At 40.2% G+C, this 25,871-nt stretch overlaps 1 protein-coding gene across 5 annotated transcripts in view; it reads left to right on the forward strand.

Moving 5' to 3' along the window:
* Nucleotides 1-1,976: 1,976 nt before the first annotated feature.
* The window catches only part of Mbtps2 (membrane bound transcription factor peptidase, site 2), a 67,149-nt gene continuing 43,254 nt past the window's right edge, over nt 1,977-25,871 (forward strand). For 3 of the 5 annotated variants that reach the window (XM_076918785.1, XM_076918786.1, XM_076918784.1), the window contains exons 1-5: nt 2,006-2,214; nt 6,769-6,917; nt 9,119-9,320; nt 22,081-22,184; nt 25,485-25,612. In XM_076918785.1, coding sequence (XP_076774900.1) covers nt 2,140-2,214; nt 6,769-6,917; nt 9,119-9,320; nt 22,081-22,184; nt 25,485-25,612 — 658 coding nt within the window. In that variant the 5' untranslated portion in view covers nt 2,006-2,139. Of the gene's footprint in view, nt 2,215-6,768; nt 6,918-9,118; nt 9,321-22,080; nt 22,185-25,484; nt 25,613-25,871 lie in introns of all 5 variants that reach the window. The other 2 variants (XM_034485440.2, XM_076918787.1) reach the window with 2 other exon arrangements.

The following is a 25,871-nucleotide window of genomic DNA, read 5'->3' on the forward strand; positions in this document are numbered from 1 at the left end:
ACTATAAATTAAAATTTAAAGTATAAAATAAAAATAAGCTTCTAAGTAGTGGTTTTTGTAAGTATCTAGCTAGCATTTACACGTCAGAAATTCTCAAAGGTTAACATGAAGAAAATATCAAAAGCTATGAATTCACAGGGTACTTGAATGTAAACATTTATATCTTATATTCAGCTGCATTAAAAACTTCCAATCACTTATAAGAACACATAAACACATGTATACAAATAGAGGTAAAACAGAGTCAGTTCTGAAGCCAGAGAGACCTATTACTAAGTAATTAAAACTTAAGGAAAATTCTGTGCTCTGAGCCTGTCACTAAACATAGGATGTGACCTTTTTTTTCTAACTCCAGTGCTTGCTCAACAGCTTTGATATAGACTACAATACCACATTATGTTACAAGATCAAAGTGTTTACAGATTAGTAGTTCCATCTGAGTAAACCAAGTGAAAAGTCAGGACACACACACACACACAAAACCAAAAAAGAGGAATTGTTGCAGGAATATACCTAAATAAGGCCTCCAAGTTCACTTATTTTTAAGAATCAGGGATAAGTTTCCAACTAACTTCACTGTAGACAACGCCTATGGCATGTATACTAGAACACTTTTTCTAGGTTGCTTTACAGAAACTTGAAGGCGACTTTAGCCAAAAACCCAAAACCACTCTTTTTCTAGAGCCTATGGATAGCTAATAGAGAATGTAAATCCTGACTTGATAGTGTACACCTGTAATTCTAGCACTCAGGAATTGGAGAAAAGAGAACCACAAGTTTCCCATGCTATGTAAGGCTTTAGTCCAGTCTGGGTTACAGACTTTGTTTTTAAAAAGAAAGAATGCAGTATGGCTAGAGGGTGTAGCTCAAGAGTATCAAAGTCCTGGTTCCTTACTGCAGGAGATTATCTAGTTTGGTGGATATGTACTAGGGGCTGGCTACACAGAGACATGACCGCATTTAAAATGATACAGCCATGGGTCTGTTTCACAGAGCTTCTGATTTAATTGGTCCAGGCTACACAAGCATCTGGGATTTTAAAGGCCCCTGGTGAAGCTAATGTGCATCCAAGGCTGAGAACTACACTTTAGTTCACTGGACAGATGGCCAGTGCTCCAGTTTTTTTAAAGTTTCATCTAACTTATTTTATAGGCGAGTAGATCAAAGGAAAACCTGCAAGGGTTGGTTCTCTCCTATTATGTTGTCCCCCTGGGGACTGGTCTCAGGTAGTCAGGCTAGGCAAGTGCCTTTACCTGCTGAGCCATTTTTCCAGTTCTAGAACTCCAATATGTAACAATAGCGCAAACCTCAAGTTTTTGATAAAAGGTTTAAAAAAAAATTAATCAACAGCCAGGTGTTCTGATTCACGACTCCTAAGTGCAGGGTGGATTTCTGAGAGTTCAATGCCAGGCCTGGACTGCAAAGTGAGACCCTGTCTTATAAAATAAAAACCAGTAATATAGACAAATTTTACAAACCAAAATGTCGCGAGGAATAATCCAGACTTAAACGGTGTGATTCTATTTAAGCAAAATTCAGTTTTGTTTTTTAAAGTCAGAACAGGGCAGGGGATGGAAACGCCTAGGAAGGGAAACTAGAAAGAAATTCCCGGGATAGAAATGCTACGTATTTCCATTAAGGTACAGACAGATATTTAGTTTTCAAAGCAGCGAAAGGAACAACTGAGGCCTCCATTATGATGTTGCCATATATAAACAAGTTAGAAAGAGACGTGATTAATTTAAATGTGGGTATGTATCGGTACTACTGATAACCCCAAACTCTTGCTATATGAAAAGCACAAGCCGGAGATGAAAATCAGTGAGAAGGGAGAGCAGAGCGCTGACAGGGTCAAGCCTAAAGAATCACTAGAACGCTGCCGGACGAATGCCAGGAGCGTCTACTACTCCGGCGCCGGAGAGTCCTAGGAAAAGAAGCCCGCGCGCTTTTTCCGGCATGCACAAAACCGTCTGAGTGTCCTCACCGGAAGAGTCCGGAGGGAAACGTTGCCACCGGAGCAAAGAACCCGGTAGCAATTTGGTTCCTTCGCGGATGCTGGAGCTGTAAGGCTCCGAGCGTACGGCTGATTGTGGATCGCAGAAGGAGGACGCTGGGGCCCGCCGTCCATCCGCTGCTACTATGATTCCGGTGTCGCTGGTGGTGGTGGTGGTGGGTGGTTGGACTGCCGTCTACCTGGCCGACTTGGTGTTGAAGGTGAGGGCCTCAGGCCTAAGGCCCCAGCCGGTGGAGTCCAGGGCTGGTGCACATGGTCCTGTGTTGCCCAAGGCCTTTCCTCTTGCCCTGCCGAGTTTCCTCGGGGGTCTGGAACCCGCTCCGCCCGTGGTGTCTACGTGCACTCTTCCGCGTGGCGCATCCGTCCGGCGGATTAAATAAAGTAGGGCAGGCTGCGGGAGGGGTGTGGCGGCCCGTGCCGCCGCCGCCGCCGCATTGCGGGCTCCGGGTCCCTGCAGCTTTTGGCTCTTTCCCGGGAGGAGTCTGGCGGGCTTGGGAGGCACGGCTCGAAGGAGGAAAGAAGCTAAAACATCCGCTTAAGAAAATGCATTGTTTTCCTTCTTTGTGCTAAAGTTAGGACCCGTGAGACGCTGCTAGTATTGTGATAAATGGAAATCAAATCGTGACTTAAATCACTGGTGTCAAACTCGAAAGTACACAGGAGCATCCAGTGGTTTCGGTTTAAATTTAGATTCTGATTTCGTCAGGTCTGGGAGGAAAGCTAAGATTCTGTATTTCCAGCCAGTTCCTCTGTCCTACAGACGGTTGACCCGCAGACCATGCTTTAGAGTAGCGTGCTTAAGTAGCAAGAATTTAGATAGCCACAGTTTCTGTTACTCAAATTCTATTTACACCCTACACTCCCTTTTTCACCACACATACCCTGGGCATACAGGCGTTTTCTTTTTCTTTCTTTTTTTTTTTTTGAGTGTTGAGGGTGCTGGGATCCTAAGAAGAAATTTCACGTGTTGTCCGAGCACGTGCTTCAGACACCCTTAGAATGGAATGGGGGCGGGGAATACGAGCATAGAAATTCCCAAGGGTTTGAAAATCACAATCATAAATAGTAAAAACTTCATGTTTGTGTTCTTTTAAACAAAATACCTCGTGACGTTTTGTCTTAGAAAACAATAAAATCAAATGGCACCTATGCTTCTTTGTCATATTTAAACTTTGGAACGCCAGACTATGAAGTGTAGTCCTTAAGAGAGCTAGGCTCTGCCACTTCCTAACCTTTGTGACCTTAGGCAAATTGTTACCTATGCCTCCATTTCTTGTCTTTAAATAGGGATAACAACTGGAAGGATCACCTGAGTCTATGGAGAGGATTATATTATGCATCCACATAATATACTGTATCTGAGGTTTAAGGACCAACTCCACTTGGATGATCTGGGCACTTCTTAGAATGGCACACTCTTAGGTTTCACCTCTGACCTGTAGACTCACAGCCTGCAGCTTAACAAGGTCCCCTGATCATTTCTGTGCACATTTATTTGAGAGTTACTAGTGCAATGGACTTGGTTTCAGTGCTTAGCAGCACAGGTCACAGTGATTTGGTGATTGGGCTCAAAAGAAAAGGCCACATGATTTCTTCATGTTTCATATGTTAAAAAACGATCCCGGATAAATAGAACTCATCAAACTCTTACAGTAAGTCTCAGGTCAAGTAAGTGAGTGAGAAGGATGTAACTCTAATTTCTGGGGCATCCTCTCTCTTCATAAAGGTGCCAATTCCTGAGTAATGGCACTGATTCAGAGTATCTGTCTGGGAATGGAGAGCAACCTTGCCTAAAGAAATGTATATGGCTGTTTTATCTGCTTCTATGTGCATGTACACTACATGCATTCAGTGTCCTCAGGGGCCAGAAGATGTCTTAGGATCCCCCTGGAACTTGAGTTACGAATAGTTCTTAGCTGCCATGTGAGTGCTGGGATTTGAACCTACGTCCTCTGGAAGAAAAGCCACTGTTTTTACTGGTTGAGCCTTCTCTCCAGTGCCCGCGATCTTGACTTTTTCAGAACTTTCCCCTTCTCTTGGTCTGCTGCCTTACCCTTGTTTTTTGTACCCAGTAAACCTCTGCTGTTCAGGTGTGTCAGCCACCTTTTCAAGTCCTAGAAAACAGGCAGGCTTAAAATGCCATCAGAAGACAGTAGAGACAATTGTAGATACTGACATTTAGACTGAGGCCATTTCTTTATGATGGTAAAAGATCTGAAATAGCTTTCTAGGACAAATGCATTTTTCATACAGACAGTCATCAGTTATGACAGTACTTCAGTGTTTTCTGTAACTCCCTTGTTATTTATAGATTTAGTTTAGCCAAGGACTTCAAATTATAAGAGCCTTGTGACTGTAAGCAGCTATCACTGTAACCCTTGGGGAAATTTAAAGAGCTTCTACTGAGACCTAGAGGACATTAGGTAAATTTTCTAGTTTTGTCTGGTTTAACTTGAGGGTGGCTTAGATGAAAATAGAAAATATTGATTGAAAATAGGCTATCTCTTCTGTTGAATCCACTTGGAGCCTAAAAATTATCTCAGAAGACCTGTTTCCTGTCTGTGGCAATGAAATATGCAGTGCCATGCACTGTAGTAGCTATTGGATGTGTGGCTAGCTAGCATTTGCAAAAGCTTGTCTGAATAAGAGATATGCTAGGAGTCAAATTTTGATACATTTCTAAGAATACTAGAAATAAATGTCTCAATGTTCGTACATTGATTACACATTAAAATGATAGCTTGGATATTTACAGATTACAAATATATGAAAATTAATCTTTCCTTTTAAAAATTTGGGTACTAGACAGTTTAAAATTATATGTGGCTTGAAGTTTTGATATACATATTTCTTATGGGCTTTATGGTTCTAAGCAGAAGTCAGGATTGGCGGTGGTGATGGTTTAGGTTTTTTGAGATAGGGTTTCCATGTATAGTCCTGGCTGTCCAGGAACTCACTCTGTAGATCAGGCTAGCCTCTGCCTCCCAAAATGCTGGCTTTAAAAGTATGTGTCAGGATTTTTTTTAAAAGCTGGAATAGTAAGTTTTTTTAAAAATATATTTATTTTTATTGTTTAATCCTTTTGTACAGTCCAGACTTCATCCCCCTCCTGGTCTGCCCCCCTCCCACTGCCCATTCCATACCTCCTCCCCCAACCCCCATCTCCAAGAGGATGTCCCTATCCCACCAGGCCTCCCCACTTCCTGGGGCCTCCAATCTCTTGAGGTTAGGTGCATCTTCTCTGAGTCCAGACCCGGCAATACTTTGCTATATATGTGTTGGTGGCCTCATATCAGCTGGTGTATGCTGCCTGGTTGGTGGCTCAGTGTCTGAGAGATCTCAGGGGTCCAGGTTAGTTAAGATTGCTGGTCTTCATATGGGGTCACGCTCCTCCTCAGCTTCTTCCAGCTTTTCCCTAATTCAACCACAGGGGTCTCCATCTTCTGTTCATTGGTTGGGTGCTAGTATCTGCATCTGGCTCTTTCAGCTGCTTGTTGGGCCTCTCAGAGGGCAGCCATGCTAGGCTCCTGTCTACAAGCACAACATAGCATCAGTAATAGTAGCAGGACCCTGGGTCTTCCCTTGAGCTGGATCCCAATTTGAGCCTGTCACTGGACCTCCTTTCTCTCATGCTCTTCTCTATTGAATAGTAAGTATTTTAAGCTTTATGGGTCACAGGATCTTTGTCACATGTTTTTGGGTTTTGTTTCCTTTGTGGCGAAGACAGGGTTGAGACAGCATTTCTCTGTGAGTCTGTTCGGCCTGGAACTACTGTGCCAAACATTCTGGTTGTAAACTTGCAGAGTCACTCCTGCCTTTCCTTCTCTATCACTATTGTGTAGTGGTGGGATTACAGGCATACTCCACTGTGCTGGCTACTTTTGATTGTGGATTTACTGGGATTTAAAATCACCATGGAAACAATTCTCTGTGTGTGTGGCTGCAAGGGATTATCTAGTTTAGGATAATTGAGGGAGAAAACCCACCCTAAATGTGGGAGATACTATTTCTATGGGGTGAGACCCTGAACTAGATAAAAACAGAGAAAGGCCTTAACACAGGCTTCCATCTTCCTCTGCCTCTTGACTATGGATGTAATGTGACCAGCTGCCTCAGCCACCTACCTCTTCTACCTCCAGTGCCTTCTGCTCCATGATGGGGTATACTCTGGAACTGTGAGCAAAATGAAATCTTTCCCAAAGCTGTCTTTTTGTCACATTATCTAGGCAAGTTATCATCATAACCACTATTCCCAGCACCCAGCAGTTGTCTTTTTAAAAAAATCATCCCTTAAAAATTTAAAAACTATTCCTAAATTAGAGGCTATAAGCCAGATTTCACTTTGGGGTTATATATCTCTGGAACCTAACCTGGCCCACCCAGTTAATTGGAGACCTTTAATACTTTGCAGGGAAAAGCCACGAGGCTTTAAGATTATACACACTTGGGTGGGACTTCATGGGATGAGTCCCCAGCACTACATAAACTGGACATGGTGGCAAATGCCTGTAATCTCAGCACTTGGGAGGTAGAATCCAGAGGATCACAAATTCAAAGTCATCCTCAGCTATGTGGAAGCTAGAGGCCAGCCTGGGTTACATGTAACTATCTCAAAAAATATTATAAACATTTGCACTACTAACATCTTGATTTCTTTTAGAAAGTCTTTATTTTCTTTAATTTATTTCTTTGTTTTCTTATGATATAAGTCTGCTCTTCAAATTTGAGTGATGCTGAACTTTTCTTTCTCTTAGTCATCTGTGTATTTTAAACATTCTTATGAAGACTGGCTGGAAAACAATGGATTGAGCATCTCTCCTTTTCATATAAGATGGCAAACTTCAATTTTTAATCGTGCCTTTTACAGTTGGGGACGGCGGAAAGCAAGGATGCTTTACCAATGGTACTTTTCATCTTCAATTTTGGGCTAAATTAGTAATTAAATTATTATAATCAGAGATAGCTTATTAACAATTTCCATATTTTTTTTTATCTATTGAGCATATATATGTATATATATACACATAAATATATGTATGGAATTGTATCATTGTGCTTTTCATACATTGAAAATCATGGCACCTGAGCATAGTGGTACATATCTGTTGTTCTAGAAGCTCCAGGAGTTTTAAAACCATTCTAAGTTAGATTTCAAGTTTGAGGCCAGTCTGAACTACATGAGAACCTTGTCTTGATCAAACAAAAAATAAAATGAGGGAGACTGGAGAGATGGTTCAGCAGTTAAGAGCATGTGCTGGTCTTCTAGAGTACTCAAGTAAAGTCTAAATTGGATGGATGGATGGATGGATGGATGGATGGATGGATGGAAGGAAGGAATGAGACACTTATGAAAATTTATGCTTTTATATTTTCCATGGTCTTTGGGATACCTAATATCCTAACAATTTTTTTAAAGATGTATTTATTTTTATTTTCTCATTTTGTTTTGCTGAATTTGCACCACCTGCATGCAATGCTCATAGGAGCCAGGAAGGTATCAAATCTTCTGAAACTGGAGTGGCAGTTGTGAACCAACATGTGGTACTAGGAACTGAACCTGGGTCTTATGCAAGAACAGCCAGTGTTCTCAACCTCTGAGCCATATCTCCAGCTCCCCATAACAGGTTCTTAGTTCAGAGAATTTGGGACTAGTGAATAATGTACTTTAAACTACTTTTTGTTAACAATGAAGCTCCAAGTAGGAACAGCAGCACATAGCTTTAAGAATCCCAGCACTCTGAAAGTCTGAGGTAGGAGAATTGATAATTTGAGGGAAGCATGGACAACATAGCAAGTTCTGGGCCACTCTGGGGTACATAAAGAGACTTTGTCTCAATGTATATATTATCTTAATTAAATAAAGTAATAGAAGAAAAGAAAAAGATAAAATAGAAAAGGCACTCCAGATGCTGTGGCTAGTTTTACAACTTTTCATTTTCTCTCTTAGAGCTTTTCACATGAAAGTCCAAAATATTATGGAAAATATCCACTTCATCCGTTCATTGCCTTGGAAGTATAATATCCTTTGAATTATCTTTCTGCTTTCTAAATATTTTCTAGATTTTAGGCTGGAGTGATGTTATCAATTTTAACATTATAAATGAAGATTCAGAATTAAAGAAACAACATTGTAAAATTTTTAAAAGTAAATATGTGAACAACACACACACATAAATGTAAAGTAAGCTCCAAATATATTTAAGCTAAATGCAAACAATTAAATAATCAAAAAGCCAGAAAGGATACAGAAAGGATAAAAATAGGCAAACCTAAAATTCAGTTATTTGAAAAAACTAATAAAGTTGAATGAAAAAAAACCCAATAATTAAAATAAGGTATTACCTAATTCTTTGAACAAAAATAAGATTATTACAAACAATTCTACAACCTAAACTTTCACAACAGGACTTTATGAAAAAAATAACAGATTAGTCCCAGCCATAAGAGTAATTTTAATTATCGAGACAACAGAATAGGGGCTGGAGAGATAGCTCAGTGATTAAGAGCACTGACTGCCCTTCCAGAGGTCCTGAGTTCAATTCCCAGCAACCACATGGTGGCTCATGACCATCTGTAATAGGATCCCATTCCCTCTTCTGGTGTGTCTGAAGACAGCTACAGTGTACTCAAATATTAAAATAAATAAATAAATTTTAAAAAGTGAAACAACAGAATAAACAAAACTATTAAATTTGCCTCCCTTGATATTGAAACTAATTTATCACAAAGCTAAAATGATATATAAGATGCAGACAGTAGGATGGAAAGTAAGTACTGTGAAATAAGTGACTGCCCTAATGTTAAGAGTATTTCTAACTATATTAAACACAAACAAAACAGGGCTATAATGAACAAATAGAGAGTAACCCCTCCCCCCTCAGCCCCCCCCTTTTTTTAAATTGGCAATGATACTTAGCTTTTTTGGGTGTCAGAGTATGTAGTTTGTTAGAATTACCTAGGATTCAATCAATTTAGATAGGGGAAACCTGATTGGTGTTTTTTTAGCAATTGTTTAAAAGCTACAGACTGTGGCCAGTTACCTTGTTAGTCCATGCACTGTGTAGAATTGTACACTTACATGTTTGCTTTTGTTCTTGTTGCCAGGTTCAATTTTGGAATGGTGTTTGGCGTGATTGCCATGTTCAGCTCTTTTTTTCTCCTTGGAAAAACACTGATGCAGACTTTGGCACAAATGATGGCTGACTCTCCCTCTTCTTATTCTTCCTCTTCTTCCTCTTCCTCTTCTTCATCCTCTTCCTCCTCTTCCTCCTCCTCTCTTCACAATGAACAGGTGTTGCAAGTTGTGGTAAGTACACTCTTTTTTTTTTTTTTACATTAAATAACTGCTGAAACACAGATATTATTTTTCTGGCTTGTATAGCTAAGATGCATATAGTAAGATGCATTTTAAAGTAAAATGCCTCATAAATTTTTAGATTACACACTTAACCAAAACCCATTAATACAAGATCAGCAGAAATTGTCACAGTATTTGATGGCAGTGATAATGACTGGAGCAGAGAATAAATGGATGACTAATAAGACAGGCAGTCATGACCGATCCCCCCTAACTCAGTTTGTCTTCTTGAGATGTATAGTGATTATTTCTTTCAAGGAGTAAGCATGCTGAATAAGATCTTTGTAACATGTAAGTAAAGTACATCTTAACCCTGTGCAGTACTACCCTGTATTTTTCATGGTTTTCAGAATTTAATATTTTTTTAGTTAAAAGTATAAGGCTAGTGTTAGGAAGTAAAGATACAAGACTTTTTTTTTTTTTTTTTTTTTTTTTTTGGTTTTTCCGAGACAGGGTTTCTCTGGGTAGCTCTTGCTGTCCTGGAACTCACTTTGTAGACCAGGCTGGCCTCAAACTCAGAAATCCACCTGCCTCTGCCTCCCAAGTGCTGGGATTAAAGATGTGCACCACCAATGCCCGGCCAAGACATTTTTGAATGATCACTGGGATTTCTTTGAAACGGAATCTCATTCTATAAGCTGGGCTAGCTTAGTATTTTGTATGTAGCCTAGGCTGTCCTCAGACTCATGGAGATTGTTCTGCCTCACCTTCACACCTGCTGAGATTTCAGATATGAGTCACAACATCCAGGTTGTGATTTCTTTTTTAAGATTTATTTTTGTGTGACGGTTTACCTGCATATTTGTACACTATGTACATGTCTGGTATCCACAGAGGTCAAAGGGGACATTGAATTCCCTGGAACTGTAGTTACAGACAGTTGTATGCCACCATGTGGATGCTGGAAACCAAACCTGGGTCCTCTGTAAAAGCAGTGTTTTTAACCACCTCCAGTCTCCACCTTGTGATTTAATGTAAATATATATATGTATATATATAATATATATGTATATATAATTAATATATATATGCTAGAGTTTATTCCTTTGGTTATAAGCTATTACAGTAATTCTTCCTTTAAAGCACATGGGCAGGCTCCTACCTGACCTTTTGGCAGTCCTGGAGCCTGAAAGTACAACATCATGCATGTAAGCCAAGTGCTCTACTCCTGAGCTCCAGCCCCTCCAGATTCAGTTTGCAAGAGTGCCCGATATTGGCTCAGTTGCGCTTCACAATTTTTCAATTTTTATTTATTTATTTCTACTTCACATTTTTATACTTGTAGTTTTTACTCCATGAGTTTTAAGTGTGGTTTTTAATAATATTCTTATTCATAGGACATTTAAGGTTTAGGAACAGATTTTTTATTTATTTATTTTGTTTGTTTGTTTTGTTTTGTTTTGTTTTTCCGAGACAGGGTTTCTCTGTGTAGTCCTGGCTGTCCTGGAACTCACTCTGTAGACTCAGAAATCCGCCTGCCTCTGCCTCCCAAGTGCTGGGATTAGGAACAGATTTTTTTAAAAGAAGGAAATCTCATCTCTATGACCTCTGCTAAGTTGGGCAAATGTGAAAAAAGTTACAAGTGATTTATAGAGAGTAATAAAGGATGGTCACACCTCTTTCTTAGAGGTTGAGACAATTTGTTAGGTGAAGCTGCTGCATAAGACAGGATTTATTTCTTCAGTACTGGCCATGTTCAAGGTCCCAGTTACCTAAAAAACAGAACCCAGTGCTCACATTCATGGAATTTTCAGTCTAGAAGATGAGATGCTATGATTGTTATTTGATTGGACATTATACAAGGTGCCATGGTAACAAAAGAAGTCTAAGGTGTACCTGGCACTAGGAAAGGAGGAGAGAACAGAGGATGAGGGTGGTTCACATAGCCTGGAAACAGAAGATAAGACTTGATGAGAACTGAGCATTTCAGGACTAGAAGAACCACTGTTACATGGAGCACCATTAAGAAGTATTGAATAATCATAAATTCCTAGGTAACACAGGCAATGTTTCCCATGTGAGGTTTCTGTATGTATTTTATTTTGTTCTCTCAGAAGATGGCCAAAGTGCAGGATACACTCATGAAGTTTATTTTGTTCTCCCTGGCCTACAGATGAGAAAGCCAATGCCCAAAGATATTACATCATTTGCCCAGGACCAGTTAGTAAATAGTGTATCCATCATTAATGATAATAGAATGTATGTACATTATGTTTTACTCCTTTAAAATGACAAAGAAAAGCCAGGCCTAGTGTACAAGTTTATAATCCCAACCAACTACTTGGGAGGTTGAGATAGGAGTAAGTTGAAAGCTTACCTTGGCTACAAAACAAGTTCAAGGCCAACATGCGCAACTTAGTGAGAACCTGTCCCAAAGTAAAAAGGTAAAAGGTGTTGGGAGGCATAACCAAATGATAGAGCATTTGGCTAACATGCATTAGGCCCTAGGTTCAATTTGAGAGTGGGGGATGGAAAGAGAGAAAAGGGGAGAGGAAGGAGGGAAGTAAGTAGAAGGTTCATTCAAGGAAGTATACATAATTTTGGCCTGCCCCTATGAGGAATATGGTGAAAGGTTAGAAGGTAGGTGTAGGCTTTTTGGGTTCAGTCTGCTCTGCCACAGGGCTCTGCCATGGGTCTGTCTGCCTCTTGGCGAGGCGGGTAGAGGGAAGTTTGACTGCGGTTACCCCACACTGTCATTGGGCGGGTATTGGGCTATAGGGAAGGCCCTGGATACAGCTCCCAGGGTGAGAAAGCACAGTCTGTGGCGGAGGACAGCTGGAGCTGGTTGGTTTGGGGGCCACCTGGCCTGTGAAGAGGCCAGGGCCATGGGGTTCCCAGGGTCTCTGATACCCAGGCATCACTGGAAGTCAAGGAGGAGCTGAGAAAGGAATCTGGGCCCCTGGGCTGGATCTGGCCTTTGGCAGGGTTGGGGGGAGCTCAGGCTAGCGGGTAGGGCTGGGGCTGGGTGGCTCTATACTCAAAGGCCTTCTCTATGCCTTCCCAAGGGCAGAACCCAATGAAAAGAGGCAGTCCATGTTTTTAAGGCATTTGTTATTATGGCGGAAAGTGAATGTGTAAAACCTTACCCTACTTCTCAGGGTGGGCCTGAAATGAAATACCTTTTATAGGGAGAAGTGTCTGGGAAGGAAAGCTTATTGGCTAAGTCCTCCAGGCCTCTAGGTACCTCATTAGAATGTCTTTGTCTTGCGCCTACGTGACTGACTGACTGAAGTGACTGACTTTGGGGGTTTGGGGCGTTACCCTTACATGACTGATGGCCTGGTGTCTGGCAGCAGGCAAAGCTTCCACCATCCCTTCAGGATCTCCATGGCTTCTAGCCTTAGCTCAACTGAGGACCAGGCCCACTCACAGTCCACTGCCCCACAGGTAGGCATATTATAAGAGAACAGTGTGACATGTAAAGATGGGAGATACTGGTAGTATCTAAGCCATGAAAGACCTTTCTGGAAAGTTTCTGTTTTACCTGTGGATTAGAATTCTATGCAAAATGGGCCAAAGTTAGTTAGGTCAAAGATGGGGAGATCATTTAAGAGTCCAGATGGGCCTTTAATCCCAGCACTTGGGAGGCAGAGACAGGCAGATTTCTGAGTTCGAAGCCAGCCTGGTCTACAGAGTGAGTTCCAGGACAGCCAGGGCTACACAGAGAAACCCTGTCTCGAAAAACCAAAAAAAGAGTCCAGATGGAATGATTCATGTTAGAAGTAATAAGGATCTAAACTAAATTTGTGGCAGAGAATGGAGGCTCCTGAGAGGCTACCTACAAAGAAGATTGTCTACACCCATGTACATAGTGGCAGTGCTAAGAGGATTTGATGGGTTAACAAAAGAGCAGATGGAGTGGGGAGGGAAAAGTGGTAGTGGGGTAAGGGAGGTGTTGTAGGATTTCGAAGGGAGGGCAGATCTGATCAAAACACAGTACCTGTACGGATGAAATTCTCAGTTTTCAGGATGAAATTCTCAGTTTTCAAAGTGGGGAAAAGAGAATGAGGCGGATGGTTTTCCATTATGATTCTCAGACAGTGATTAATTTAATGTGAAGCTGCAGGGTGCAGGGAGAGTTAAAGGATGACTCTTGGTTCTATAAGTAGTTAGTTTTCAAGAAAGAATATAAGAGGGAAGGAAACCCATTTTGAGAAAATCTGATCATTAGCCTGTCTGCCTGCTCAAGTTCTAATAACAAATTGTGGAGTAGACAAATTCTTCTTCTCTTTACTTCACAGTTTATTCACTATTCATAAAACTACTAGGTGCTCTGTGCCTTGGAACTGTTAAAAGGCCAGAAGCCCCATAGTCTACCATGAATATTTGAGTATAATTTAAAGAATGCCTTGGCTCTTGTCTTTGATATAAACCCTCAGAGCTTAAGGAACATGCTTCTGGCTTACTCTCTAATTTCCTGCAGCCTTATTTCATATTAATTCTTACAACCCTGGCACTGTGTGTGGTTGAAAGAGTGTTCAGCATTCAGTGTTCTGGTACATCTAATACTTTGCAATCATGTCAGAGACAGATGGTCATCTTGTACTGTTGCCAACCAATAAGACCTGCCATCTGTGGCTATAGTCAGTCACAAACTCAGACTTTTACCTTTTTTTCTTCTTTATTGTGTATCCAGAAGACAGTGTAGAAAAAGATCAAAGACTTGGTTGCATAAAATTATATGAGTTATTTGAAATAAAAGTGAACTGTGCTTTGGTGCAGGTTGTTTTGTGAACTAGATGGCATGGATGAGAGCTAGTCTTTTTAATTCACTTTACATCCTGATCACTGTCCTTGCTCCCAGCTCTCCCCACCCCCTACCAGTCCCTACCCCTCTCCTCCTTCCCCTTTTTCTCTGAGAGAGTGGAGGCCCTCCTGGGTATCCCCCATCCCTGGCACATCAAGATGAGAGCTAATCTTAAGGGAATGCATTTAAAGAGGCATCAGAAAAAGGAAAAACTAACTTGAACAGGTATTTTACCCAGCATGGGAAAGGAGAAATGAGACACTGATATTTGTGGAAGAAAAAAAGTTTCTCAGTAAGGTCTGAATAAAGAGAATTCAGATAACAAGATATCACACAGATATTTAAAATGTTGATTATGAAAATGAGTTTCATAATCAGAGAATGGACACTCAGAGTCATTGGAATGTAGAAAATAACTAAGCCACATTCTGTGAATCTCTCTTTGATTGCGAGGATTAAAAAGTGAAACTCATCTCCTGTGGAGTCCAAAACCATAGTCTGATTGAGACAATGTGAAACTTTAGTTTGCAAAAGTTCTTGAAAGAAAAAGAAAATGTAGGTTGTTAATTTACACGAGCATGGAATGAGGAAGACATAAAACTAACATTAGAAGTATAGACTGTTTTTATGTAACAGTAAATGGTATATCTTTGTTCTTATTTTAATTTTTGAATATGTTTTATTTTTAGAGCAGGTTTAAGTTTATAGCAGCATTGAGAGGAAATACAGAGATTTCCTATGTACTTCCCACAAAATACAGCTACCCCAACTAAACTGGTCCACTTGTTACTGTTGGTAGCCTAAGTTAATGGACCATCATCACCCAGGGGCCATGGTTTACACTTACATTCAGTCTTGATGTTTTAGGAAATGTTAAATATTCATAGAGTTGATACCCCTAAGTTTTTTAATATCGAAAACTAAAAGCAAAGTAAGATAATATGCCAAATAAACTGAAGGATACATTTCTCACATGTATTACAAAGGACCAATACTAGTGTTTTAATTATAGTTAACAGATTAGTAAGAAAGAGAGAAATGCAGCTGAACATGGTAGTGTATGTCTATAATCCCAGTACTTAGGACGCAGAGGCAGGAGGATCACTGTAAATTTAACATCAAGCTAGTCTTCTACCAAGTTACATATCAACCTGTTTCAAGTAAAATAACAAATATGTCAATACATCAGGAAAAAGCCATGAATAGACTACTCAGATTGTAGATTTGAATAAAATGAGCTTTCCTTAAGTTATAGCTGTCTGTTTTTAAGAGAGCAGCTTGATAAGATTTATGTATTTGTGCTGGCTAGTCTTAATGTCAACTTGACACAGGCTAGAGTTATCTGAAAGGAGGGAACCTCAATTAAGAAAATGCCTCCATGAGATCCAGCTATAAGTCATTGTCTCAACTAGTGATCATTGGGGGAAGGCCCATCCCATCCTGGGTTCTATGGGAAAGTAGGCTGAGCAAGGCATGGAGAGCAAGCCAGTAAGCAGCACCCCTCCATGGCCTCTGCATCAGCTCCTACCTCCTGGTTCCTGCCCTGCTTGAGTTCCTGTCTTGACTTCATTCAATGATAAGCAGTGATCTAGAAGTGTAAGCCAAAAAGCCTCTTCCCTTCTCAACTTGCTTTTTGGTCATGGCACTTCGTTGTAGCAATAGAAACTCTAAGACAAAGGTACCAGGATTGTGGTGTATTGCTGGGACAGACCCGACCATGTTTTTGGGAGGATTGTGGAACTTTGGCCTAAAACAGCCACTGAGTGTTGAGAGCTCAGTTGGAAAATAAGAGTGTTGAGAGAACACACAGAGGATGGCTTGTGACATTTCAGGGGGAAGTTTAAAGATTCTATCAGGCTGTTTGCTATTTTGATTTAAAATTCGATGGTTCTGGTTAGCTGGGGCTGAAGAATAGGCTGTGGTTAACAAGATATGAGCACTACTAGAGTGAAGCTTTTGTATTACCTGGATACTTGATATGCTGGAGCTGAGAATTTGGCATTGATTAAGAAGAGCCCAGCACTGTTGAGCTGAAATCCTCTGGGAGGTGTTTCCTGAGAGTCCGCACACAGAAGCTGTGTTTTAGAGGTGGCCAAGCTTGTACCTTGCACTGGCATTTGAGCCTGGTATGGTTTAAGAGTCACCCAGGTGGAACTGATTTTGAAGGCATGAAAGGGTCATGGAGAGCAGCTGAGTCTTGGCACTGTGGGAAGCCACAGGTGAAAGTGCAGCTTCCATGGCAGCTGAAGACCCAGGCTTGGAGGGGTCATACAGAGAATTTGAGGCTTGGCACCATGAAGAGAGCCTATAAGAGGCTATTTGTGAAAGTGCAGCCCAGTTGCAACAGAGGACCCCAGCAGTTTTGGAGATGCCAGTACCATGAGATAACCACCAAGAACAACAGCAGTGGAGTCGAGTCAGAGCCCAGAAGACAAGCTGTGTGTGTTGCAATGGGTGGAGCAGCTTTGTTTTTAGTCATTGTGTTTCATCACAGCAATAGAAACCCTAAAACAGTATCAAAGTCTTCTAAGAACATTATTACCTCCTCTAAGGCATAATGGTAAGCATTGCACAAAATTAACTTATTTTGTCCTCAAAATTACATTTTATGTAAATACGATTATTTCTATTCTAAGATGACGATGTTGAAAGTATTGGGGCTATAATATGCCAGCTTCCTTAAGGTTATTTAGCTAGTTAACATCAGAGCTGGACCTCCAATGATAACTGTGCTTACCTAAGAATATATTCTCTTAAATACTTGGATTTATGTATACAAATGTCTTTTTTGAATTTGTTTTTGTTTGGAGAGTCTCACTTTGGAGAACTGGTGGCTAGCAATACTCGATAGGTAGACCAGGCTTATCTCAAACGTAAGCAGTCTGCTTGCCTCTGCCTCTCAGCTACTGGAATTAAATTATGCACCATTGTTCCTAGCCTGTGCAGTATCTTTATCATGAGAGTAGAAACTTGCTGGATGAAGAGATGGCTCCATGGATAAGAACAATTGCTGTGAAAGCAAGATCTGAGGTTAAATTCCCAGCACCCACAAGTCTTTCTGTGCTTGCAAACCCAGTATCATGTGGTGAAGACAGACTGATCTCTGGAGCTCTCTAGACATTCTAGACTAGCTGAAATGGTGGAGCCTCAGGTCCAGTGAGAAACCCTGTCTCAAAACTTAAGATACAGAGGGGCCAGGAAGGTGGCTCGTTGGGTAAGGGTGCTTGCAACTGAGCCTGACAACCTTAGTGCTATCCATAGGACCCATATATTGGAAGGACGGAAGTAACTCCTTCATGTACTGTAGCTTCCACAGGTACTTCCACAAGCCTTCACACTTCACAGGCACACTGTAGCAAGAATATATCCACATACATCCGTTCACACAATTGAGTGAGGTGGAGAGCAATACAAGAAGACATCCACCAGCCTCCTTTGGCCTCTGCATGTGTGTGCAGGGGCATATAAAAGTTCACACTTGGGAGCAAAATCCTTGTTAAAAAAAGTGCAAAACCTTATGAAATAGTTAAATGACCAACAACTTATTCCACAAAATATAATGCATCTATTAAAAATTATATTGAAGCACGGCAGTGGTGGTGCACACCTTTAATCCCAGCACTTGGGAGGCAGAGGCAGGTGGATTTCTGAGTTTGAGGCCAGCCTGGTCTACAGAGTGAGTTCCAGGACAGCCAGGGCTACACGAAGAAACCCTGTCTCGAAAATAACAAAACAAAACAAAAAAATTAAATTGAAGTGCTGGTTTAAAAAAAAAAAAAAAAAAAAAAAAAAAAAAAAAAAACAGGCCTGATGGTGCGTATTCCCAATCCTAATCAAGGAGGTAAAGACAGGAGAATTCTTAGGGCTTTCTGTCCAGGCAGCCTAGCCTGATCATTGAACTCTAGGTCCTAGAGAGAGATCTCATTTCTAAAATCAAGGTAGTGGCTGAGAGGTTTAAGAGCATTTGTTACTCTAAAGAGAACCAGGTTCTGTGGCAGTTCCTTGGGAGGTCTGGCCAGCAACTGACCAATGCACATGTGGATGCTTGGAGCCAACCCACAGACTGAGCTCAGGGAACCTGGTGGGGGAGCTGACAGAAGGACTGGAGGAGCAGAGGGGTTTTGCAACCCCATAGGAAGAACAATATCAGCCAGATCACTGAGTGCTTCCAAGGACTAGACCACCAACCAAGGAGTGTACGGGGAGGGATCCATGGTTCCAGATACATAGGTAGCAGAGGATGGCCTTGTCTGACATCAAGGTTTGATGCTCCAGCATAGGGGGTTACTGGAGCAGTGGGTCCAGAGAGGGTAGGTGGGTAGGGGAGCACACTCATAGAGGCAAAGAGGAGGGAGGAGAAGGTGGATGTGGGATGGGGGGGTTGTGGAGGGGTAACTGGGAAGTGGGATGTCATTTGAGATGTAAATCAATGGAATGGTTAGTAAATAAAATAATAATAAAAAGAGGACCAGGTTCAGTTCTCAGAACCTACTTGGTGGCTCACGACCATCCACAATTCCAGTTCTAGGGTATCCTATGCCCACTTCTAACTTTGTGGGGACCTGGCACATATGTGGTGCATATACAGATATATGCAAACAAAGCACTCATCAAATCTGAACATTTATTATTTTATTTATTTGTGTTAACTGTATAAATGTTCGGCATATATGTATACCCCATACATGCCTGTTACTAGGATTTCCTGGAACTAGGATTATGGATTATTGGCAGCCAAAATATTGGTGCTGGATCATCTACAAGAACAATTACTCTTAACTGCTGAGCCATCTCTGCAGCCTCCTTTTTTTTATTTTAAAAAAAGCATATTGAATTAGATATGATATAGTACAAATATGTAATCCCAGCCTTCTGCTGTAGGGCTTTGTCTCAAAAAAAAAAAAAAAAAAGACAAGAAAAAAAAAAGACAAGAAAAAAATAAACATAAAACTAGAAAATACTCCTAGGGAAAAATGCAAGTTTCAAAATCATGTTTGTAAATTGAAAGTAGGTGCATAGGGAATACTAGAAGGATATGGCAATGCATTGGAAATAGTTCTGTTTCCTGTTTGCTAAGTGAGCAGGATTAGCGGCTTCTATTTAAGTTTTCCTATTTTGTTTTTAAAAATGCATTTGTATTTTATGTATATAAATGTTTTAGTGTATGTGTGCACATGTGCGGATTTCATGCTCATGGAGGCTAGAGCAGTATGTCACATTCCCTGGACCTGGGGTTCCAGTTGTGAGCTACAATGTGGGTGCTGAGAATTTAACCCAACCCCCTATAAGAGCAATATATTGCTTGTAACCACTAAGCCATCTCCCCAAACAGCAATTTTCCTGTTTTAGGCATTTTTAGCTAGCATTAAAATGATCATTCATAAATGAAGAAAAGGATTTTCTCCAGAGAGATTTCTTTTGGGTGGCAAATCTTACACTGAGAGAAATGGGTGTTCCATACTTTTGTGATGGTTTGTATATGCTTAGGCCATGGAGTGGCAATATTAGGAGGTGTGGCCTTGTTGGAGTAGGTGTGCCATTGTGGGCTTTAAGACCCTAGTCCTAGCTGTCTGGAGGCCAGTCTTCTTCTAGAGGACTGCAGATGAGGCTGGGAAGTGTTTTCTGAGAGCACAAAGAAGCTGTGTTTCAGAGATAGCCAAGGTTGTACCTTGTGCTGCAGCTGGACTTGGTAATGTGTGAGAGTCACCCAGGTGGTACTGATTTTGAAAGCATGAAGGCATCATAAACTGCAGCTGAGGCTTGGCACTGTGAGAGGCCATGGAAGGCCATTGGTAAAGGTGCAGCCTCAATTGCAGTTGACAGCCCAGGACTAAAGGGGTCATGCAAAGGGTTTAAGGCTTGGCACCATGAGGAGAGCCTATGAGAAACTATTTGTGTAGCCTAGTTACAGAAAGACACTAGTGTATTAGAGATGCCAGTCCCATGGGATGATCACCAAGAACAGCAGCAGCAGTAGAGTGGATCAACCTCAGCTTAGAGTGCTACAGAGGGCAGAGCTAGAGAAGTGACAACAGCACTTTGGAGGAGCCCAGAAGACCATGTGTGGATCCCAGACATTGAAACAAGAAGCTGTAACATTGAAGTGGATTGGAGACCCTAAGACGTTTGATATTCCAGAGCCACGGGCTATCTGCTGAGGAAAGCTGCTAACAGGGAGTGGAACCAGCCCAGGAGAAAGAAGTTGAAATGAAAAAGGAGTTGGAGATCTGAAGACAGCTTTACATCAGCCCTGGAGATGCAGAGTTTGGAGTTTGCACAGTTGGTTTCCTGTCTTGCTTTGGGGACTACAGTTAAGTGATTGGATGAATCTCAGAAGAGACGTTGAACTTTGGACTTTTAACACTGCTAAGACTGCTATAGACTAGGGGGACTTTTGAAGTTGGACTAAATGTATTTTGCATTATGCTATGTTTAGGTATGGCCCCCATAGACTCATATTTGGACAAGCCTATGGGGGCTAGGGAGTGGAATGTGATGGTTTGTATATGCTTGGGCTAGGGTGTGGCACTATTAGGAGATGTGGCCTTGTTGGAGTAGGCGTGTCACTGTGGGCATGAGCTTTAATACCCTAGTCTTAGCTCCCTAGAAGTCAGTCTTCTCTTAGAGGCCTGCAGATGAAAATGTAGAACTCTCAGCTCCTCCTGCACCATGCCTGCCTGGATGCTGCCATGCTCCTTTCTGCCTTGATGATACCTGACTGAACCTCTGAACCTGTAAGCCAGCCCCAATTAAATGTTGTCCTTATAAGAGTTGCCTTGTTCATGGTGTCTGTTCACAGCAGTAAACTCTAACTAAGACACATATGTTTAGGTGCTCACCTTAACAAATTATTTACCTTATTATAGGGCTCTTGGCTATCAAAAATTTTACTAGCCAGCCTGGATAGTAGAATTCTTTCCTTGCTGGGCAGTGGTGGCGCACACCTTTAATCCCAGCACTTGGGAGGCAGGTGGATTTCTGAGTTTGAGGCCAGCCTGGTCTACAGAGTGAGACAGCCAGGGCTACACAGAAACCTTGTCTCAAAAAACCTAAAAAAAAAAAAAAAAAAAAAAAAAAAAAAGAATTCTTTCCTTATGTATGCACTGATATCTATAGGCACAAAATTTTTAGAATACATGATTGTAAAACAAGTCCTGCGTCTTCATATGTCCATGAGTCTATATGCCATTAATGTGTGCATCTTTGCTTCTATTTTTCTAAGAGTAAATTGATAGAGTAAGAGAAATGAAGGGCATGGTGTGCCAACACTGACTAGGCATTCTGTTGTAAACGCTTCCATTATATTTTATTACCTCTTATAAGTTGTGGGTATTAAAGAGAGCCTCACTGATTTGCTTTATGACTCAGCACGAGCTTTTGAAATCTTGTGATAAGGATTTAGAGATAGGACTTTTGTACAAAACAGGCTGTCCTAGAACTCACTTTTTAAACTGGACTGGCCTCAAACTTGGAGATCTGCCTGCTTCTTCCACCTGAGTGCTGAAATTAAAGGTGTGCACCGATACTGCTGGCTAGGACTAATGATTTTAAGAATTCCTGAATTGAACCTCCAACCCTTAAATTAAGAATAGATCAACCACTGCCACCATCATCGTCACCCTGCTTTCTCTGACACTCAGGGTACCCTTAATCCTTCCCATGGCCAAGCTCTTGGGAATCTAGAGATGTAAGTTTTTAATATAGTTTTCCCTGTTTCCTTTAAATTGGTAGTACATCTGATTTACAGCAATGGCATAAGTTAAAACAAAACAAAAAATTGCTTTTCCTTAAATTATGGTAGAAGTAAAATTTGATCATTATTGGTCATAATACTTTTAGATCATGGAATATTAAGTTTAGAGGTTTCAGCTTTAAGACAGTGAAGATCATGCCTCTTAGTATGCAAATGGGACTCTGCTGTATCCACACTGCTAATCATTGCTATATTATGTCCATAAACAGGTTCCTGGTATAAATTTACCTGTCAATCAGCTGACTTACTTCTTCGCTGCAGTCCTCATTAGTGGTGTTGTACATGAAATTGGACATGGTATAGCAGCTATTAGGTAATTAGACTTGACTTTTTCTTTTCTACTACATGCAAAGAAGCTTTCCATCATTCTTCCTAAAATCTTGTATATTTGATGAGTTTTTTCTTCTGTAGATATTATCAATGTATACCTACAATTTATTGCTTTGGGGAAGCTTCTCTTTTTTAAAAAAATATATCACTGATAATGCCCTTCTAATAATGTAATCATTTGTATTCTATGTCTTTCTAGCCTTTGCTTTATGTAAGCTGATTATAATCTCAGTGTTTTAAGGTTTTACTTGTCTTTTTTTATTTTAAAAGTTATATTATTTATTATGTATGTGTGTGTGTATTTGTGCATGCATGCATGCATGTGCACATACATGATGTGGCATACTTGTGGAAGTCAGAGAACAATGTGTGAATGATGTTTGTTCTCCTTCCACCATGTGGGTCCCAGAGATCAAATTCAGGTCATAGAATTGACGGGAACTTTCTTTACCCACTGCCCCATCCTCTGGCATTCCCTGAATTCAACCCTTTGCCACTGCCTCAAAATGTCTTGGGGGGTGGTTGAGTAGTAGGAAAGAAAGATTTCTCTAACCCAGGCTAACCTCAAACTCAGGGTCTTCCTGCCTCAGTGTTTCAAGTATTAGGATAATAAAGCGTGTACTACTGCACATGGCTTTACCTTTTCCAGCTAAAGCAATTTTCTGCTTCTGTTCATGTCCTATGTTTGGTAAAACAAAAAAACCTGGAAGTGCTAGGTTCAGTGATATCTAAGCCTACCTAGAAACCCAGGTAGGAGATAAGAGGATAAGACCTAGGACTTACTTTGCTGTGCTGTGCTGGTGGTTTTGATACCTAAATGTTTCTTTCTAATTATACTTAACTAAGATGGGAAGAACGCAAGTGTGGTCCCTGCTTACCTGATACCCTATAACAAGTCTGCCATAATCAGAAACATACAGACAGGAATGTTTCATCTTTTGTGTGCATGCACCAATGAGAAGGCAAATCTCTGTTCTGGAGGAGGAGATTAATCATTATTATTTTCCAGTTGCTTATGAACAAATTTAGCTACAGCAAATAGACATTCATCATAACACAGCATATTTGATGTGCACACTCCTGGTTTAAAGAGGCAGTTACCTCTAAAAAATTTGGCATATGTATGTGCATGTAGGAGGATGTATACATGTGCCACACATGTGGAGGTTGGAGAACAATTTTCAGGAATCATTTCTCTTCTACGAAATGACTTCTTAGAATCAAAATTAGGATCTGACATCCTAAGTTCAATTCTAGGAAGCGTCTTTATTAACTGAGCAATCTCACCAACCCAAGTTACCTTTTATAAATCAAGAAAGGTTTTGCTTTCACATGATTAGCCTTGTAACCTTTAGGGTTTTATATCTACAAACATTGGTATTAATAGTTTCATAATTTATAGTATGTTTGTGAAGCAATTTGATAACTTTTTAATACTTTTTTATCCTTTGAAAATTTCACATATCTATATAATGTATTTTGATCATATCTATCCCCTATTCCTTGCCTCCAACTCCTCTCCGATCCCCATATCTCCCTCCCAAGTTCTCCCTACACCACTTAGTAACCTTCTAAGTCAAGTTAGTGCTACCCCCATTATCTGCATGGTTGCAGTGCCCTCCACTGGAACATTGGCAATATCCCAGATACCATGAACTTCCAGTAGTTTCTCAACTAGGGGAGACACCTGAAGCACATCTTCCCCATCTAACATGGACTGTTGACTTGTTTGGTCTGATGGCCTTCTGCAGGCAGCCATAGCTGTTGTGAGTTCATGAGTGTACTGACCAAGTTACATCTAGAAGATAGTGTTTTACAGCAGTCCTTCCCAAACTGGCTCTTAAAATCTTTCTGACTCCTCCTCCACAGTGTTTCTCTGAGCCTCAAGGAGATGGCTGTGTGGTATAAAGATGCCCTATATATGGCTGAACACTCCATAGTTACTTATTCTCCGCACTTTGACCAGTTGTGAATCTCTGTGTTAAGTACTATCCACTGCAAAAAAAAAAAAAAAAAAAAAAATAGCAAGCTTCTCTGATAATGGATGAATTCATCACTAATCTATGGATATAAAGATAGTTAATTCTATATTTATTTTAGTTTAATTGGGGGTTTACAGTTTCAGAGGTTTAGTCCATTATCATCATGGCATGGAACACGGCAACATGCATGGCACTGGAGCAGTAGCTGAAAGCTTTATGAAAGCTACCTGATGGGCAGGTAGGCAGGCCAAGAGAAAGAGTCTAGGCCTGGCATGGGTCTTTGAAAGCTTTAAGCCTACCCCCAGTGACATACTTCCTCCAGCTAATCAGCACCTACTACAAAACCCCCAGTCTTTCTAATCCTTTGAGAGAGTTCCACCTCCTGGTGACTAAGCACTCAAATTTATGAGCTTATGATGTCCATTCTTATTAAACCACTACACTGTCCCACCTACAGGGTTCTGTCCAGGTTTAGCAAGCACCACTTGTAGAATGAACCTGAATCCAATCAGAAATGTAGTTATCCACACAACAATCTTGACAGACTGGGTGATGTTATAGCTCACAAGGTTTACAGCTGGGTAAAACCACTGATCAGTTTTCTGCACTAGCAGACTACACAGCACAATTTGCCACTGTGAACTATGATTGTTTTTTATAAATATCCCTACCAACAAAGATTGAATTATATAGTTGTCTTATATATTTACTATTAAGGTAATGCTTTCCTTATAGTATCTGTTTGATCCTAGGAATCTATAATACGTATTTATAGAAATGAAGTGGTAGAAAACTATTCCTTTTAAGGAATATCTAAACCATTAACTCTTTTAAAATGTACTTATCTTAGTATTTGCTGAACAGAAATATATTTACATAAATCTTGAGGCTTATTTATAATAACTAAGGCAAATGAATGTGTTTGAATCATATATTTGAGTTGTATATTCCCCTTTGTCCTCTGAAAATAGGTAATAGTACACTGTAACTTTCTGTCATTGATTTCTCAGAATTATTAGCTATTTTTCTCTATATATCAAATTTTAATTATACTCAACAATAGAAAAATCCTAAAGTTTTAGCATTTTAATTTAAGTGTATTCCAGAGTTTTCTACAACCTAGGCCAAATCTGTATTATACTAAAGTTAGGATATATATATATATATATCCATCCAGAAAGATTACTTCTAAAGGTTTGAATTACAGTGAATTTTAAGATTGTATCATTATTAACTTGACAAATACAATAATATGAGTAAATTCCTTTTTCTTAATGTGATTTTTTTACATGTTTTCTTAGGGAACAAGTTCGATTTAATGGCTTTGGAATTTTTCTCTTCATTATTTATCCTGGAGCATTTGTTGATCTGTTCACCACCCATTTGCAACTTATATCACCAGTCCAGCAGCTAAGGATATTTTGTGCAGGTAATAAACAGACTTTATTATTTTTAAATGTTTATCTGTTATTTGAGTTTTGATTTTCTGTGGTTTAACTGAAAGTATTCTCATGAAAAAATAACACTGGGTTCATAAATTCAGCTTATTAGAGCATCTCAAAAGCAATTTTTAAAAAATATAAATTACTAAAAATTTAAATTAAAAGCAGGAGGGAACACTTTATATTTATTGAAGCAAAGGCATGATCAAAACCTGAAACCACAACTATGAAGAATGTCAACCTAGC

The sequence above is a fragment of the Arvicanthis niloticus genome, chromosome X (assembly GCF_011762505.2).
Source record: "Arvicanthis niloticus isolate mArvNil1 chromosome X, mArvNil1.pat.X, whole genome shotgun sequence".
Classification (NCBI taxonomy): domain Eukaryota; kingdom Metazoa; phylum Chordata; class Mammalia; order Rodentia; family Muridae; genus Arvicanthis; species Arvicanthis niloticus.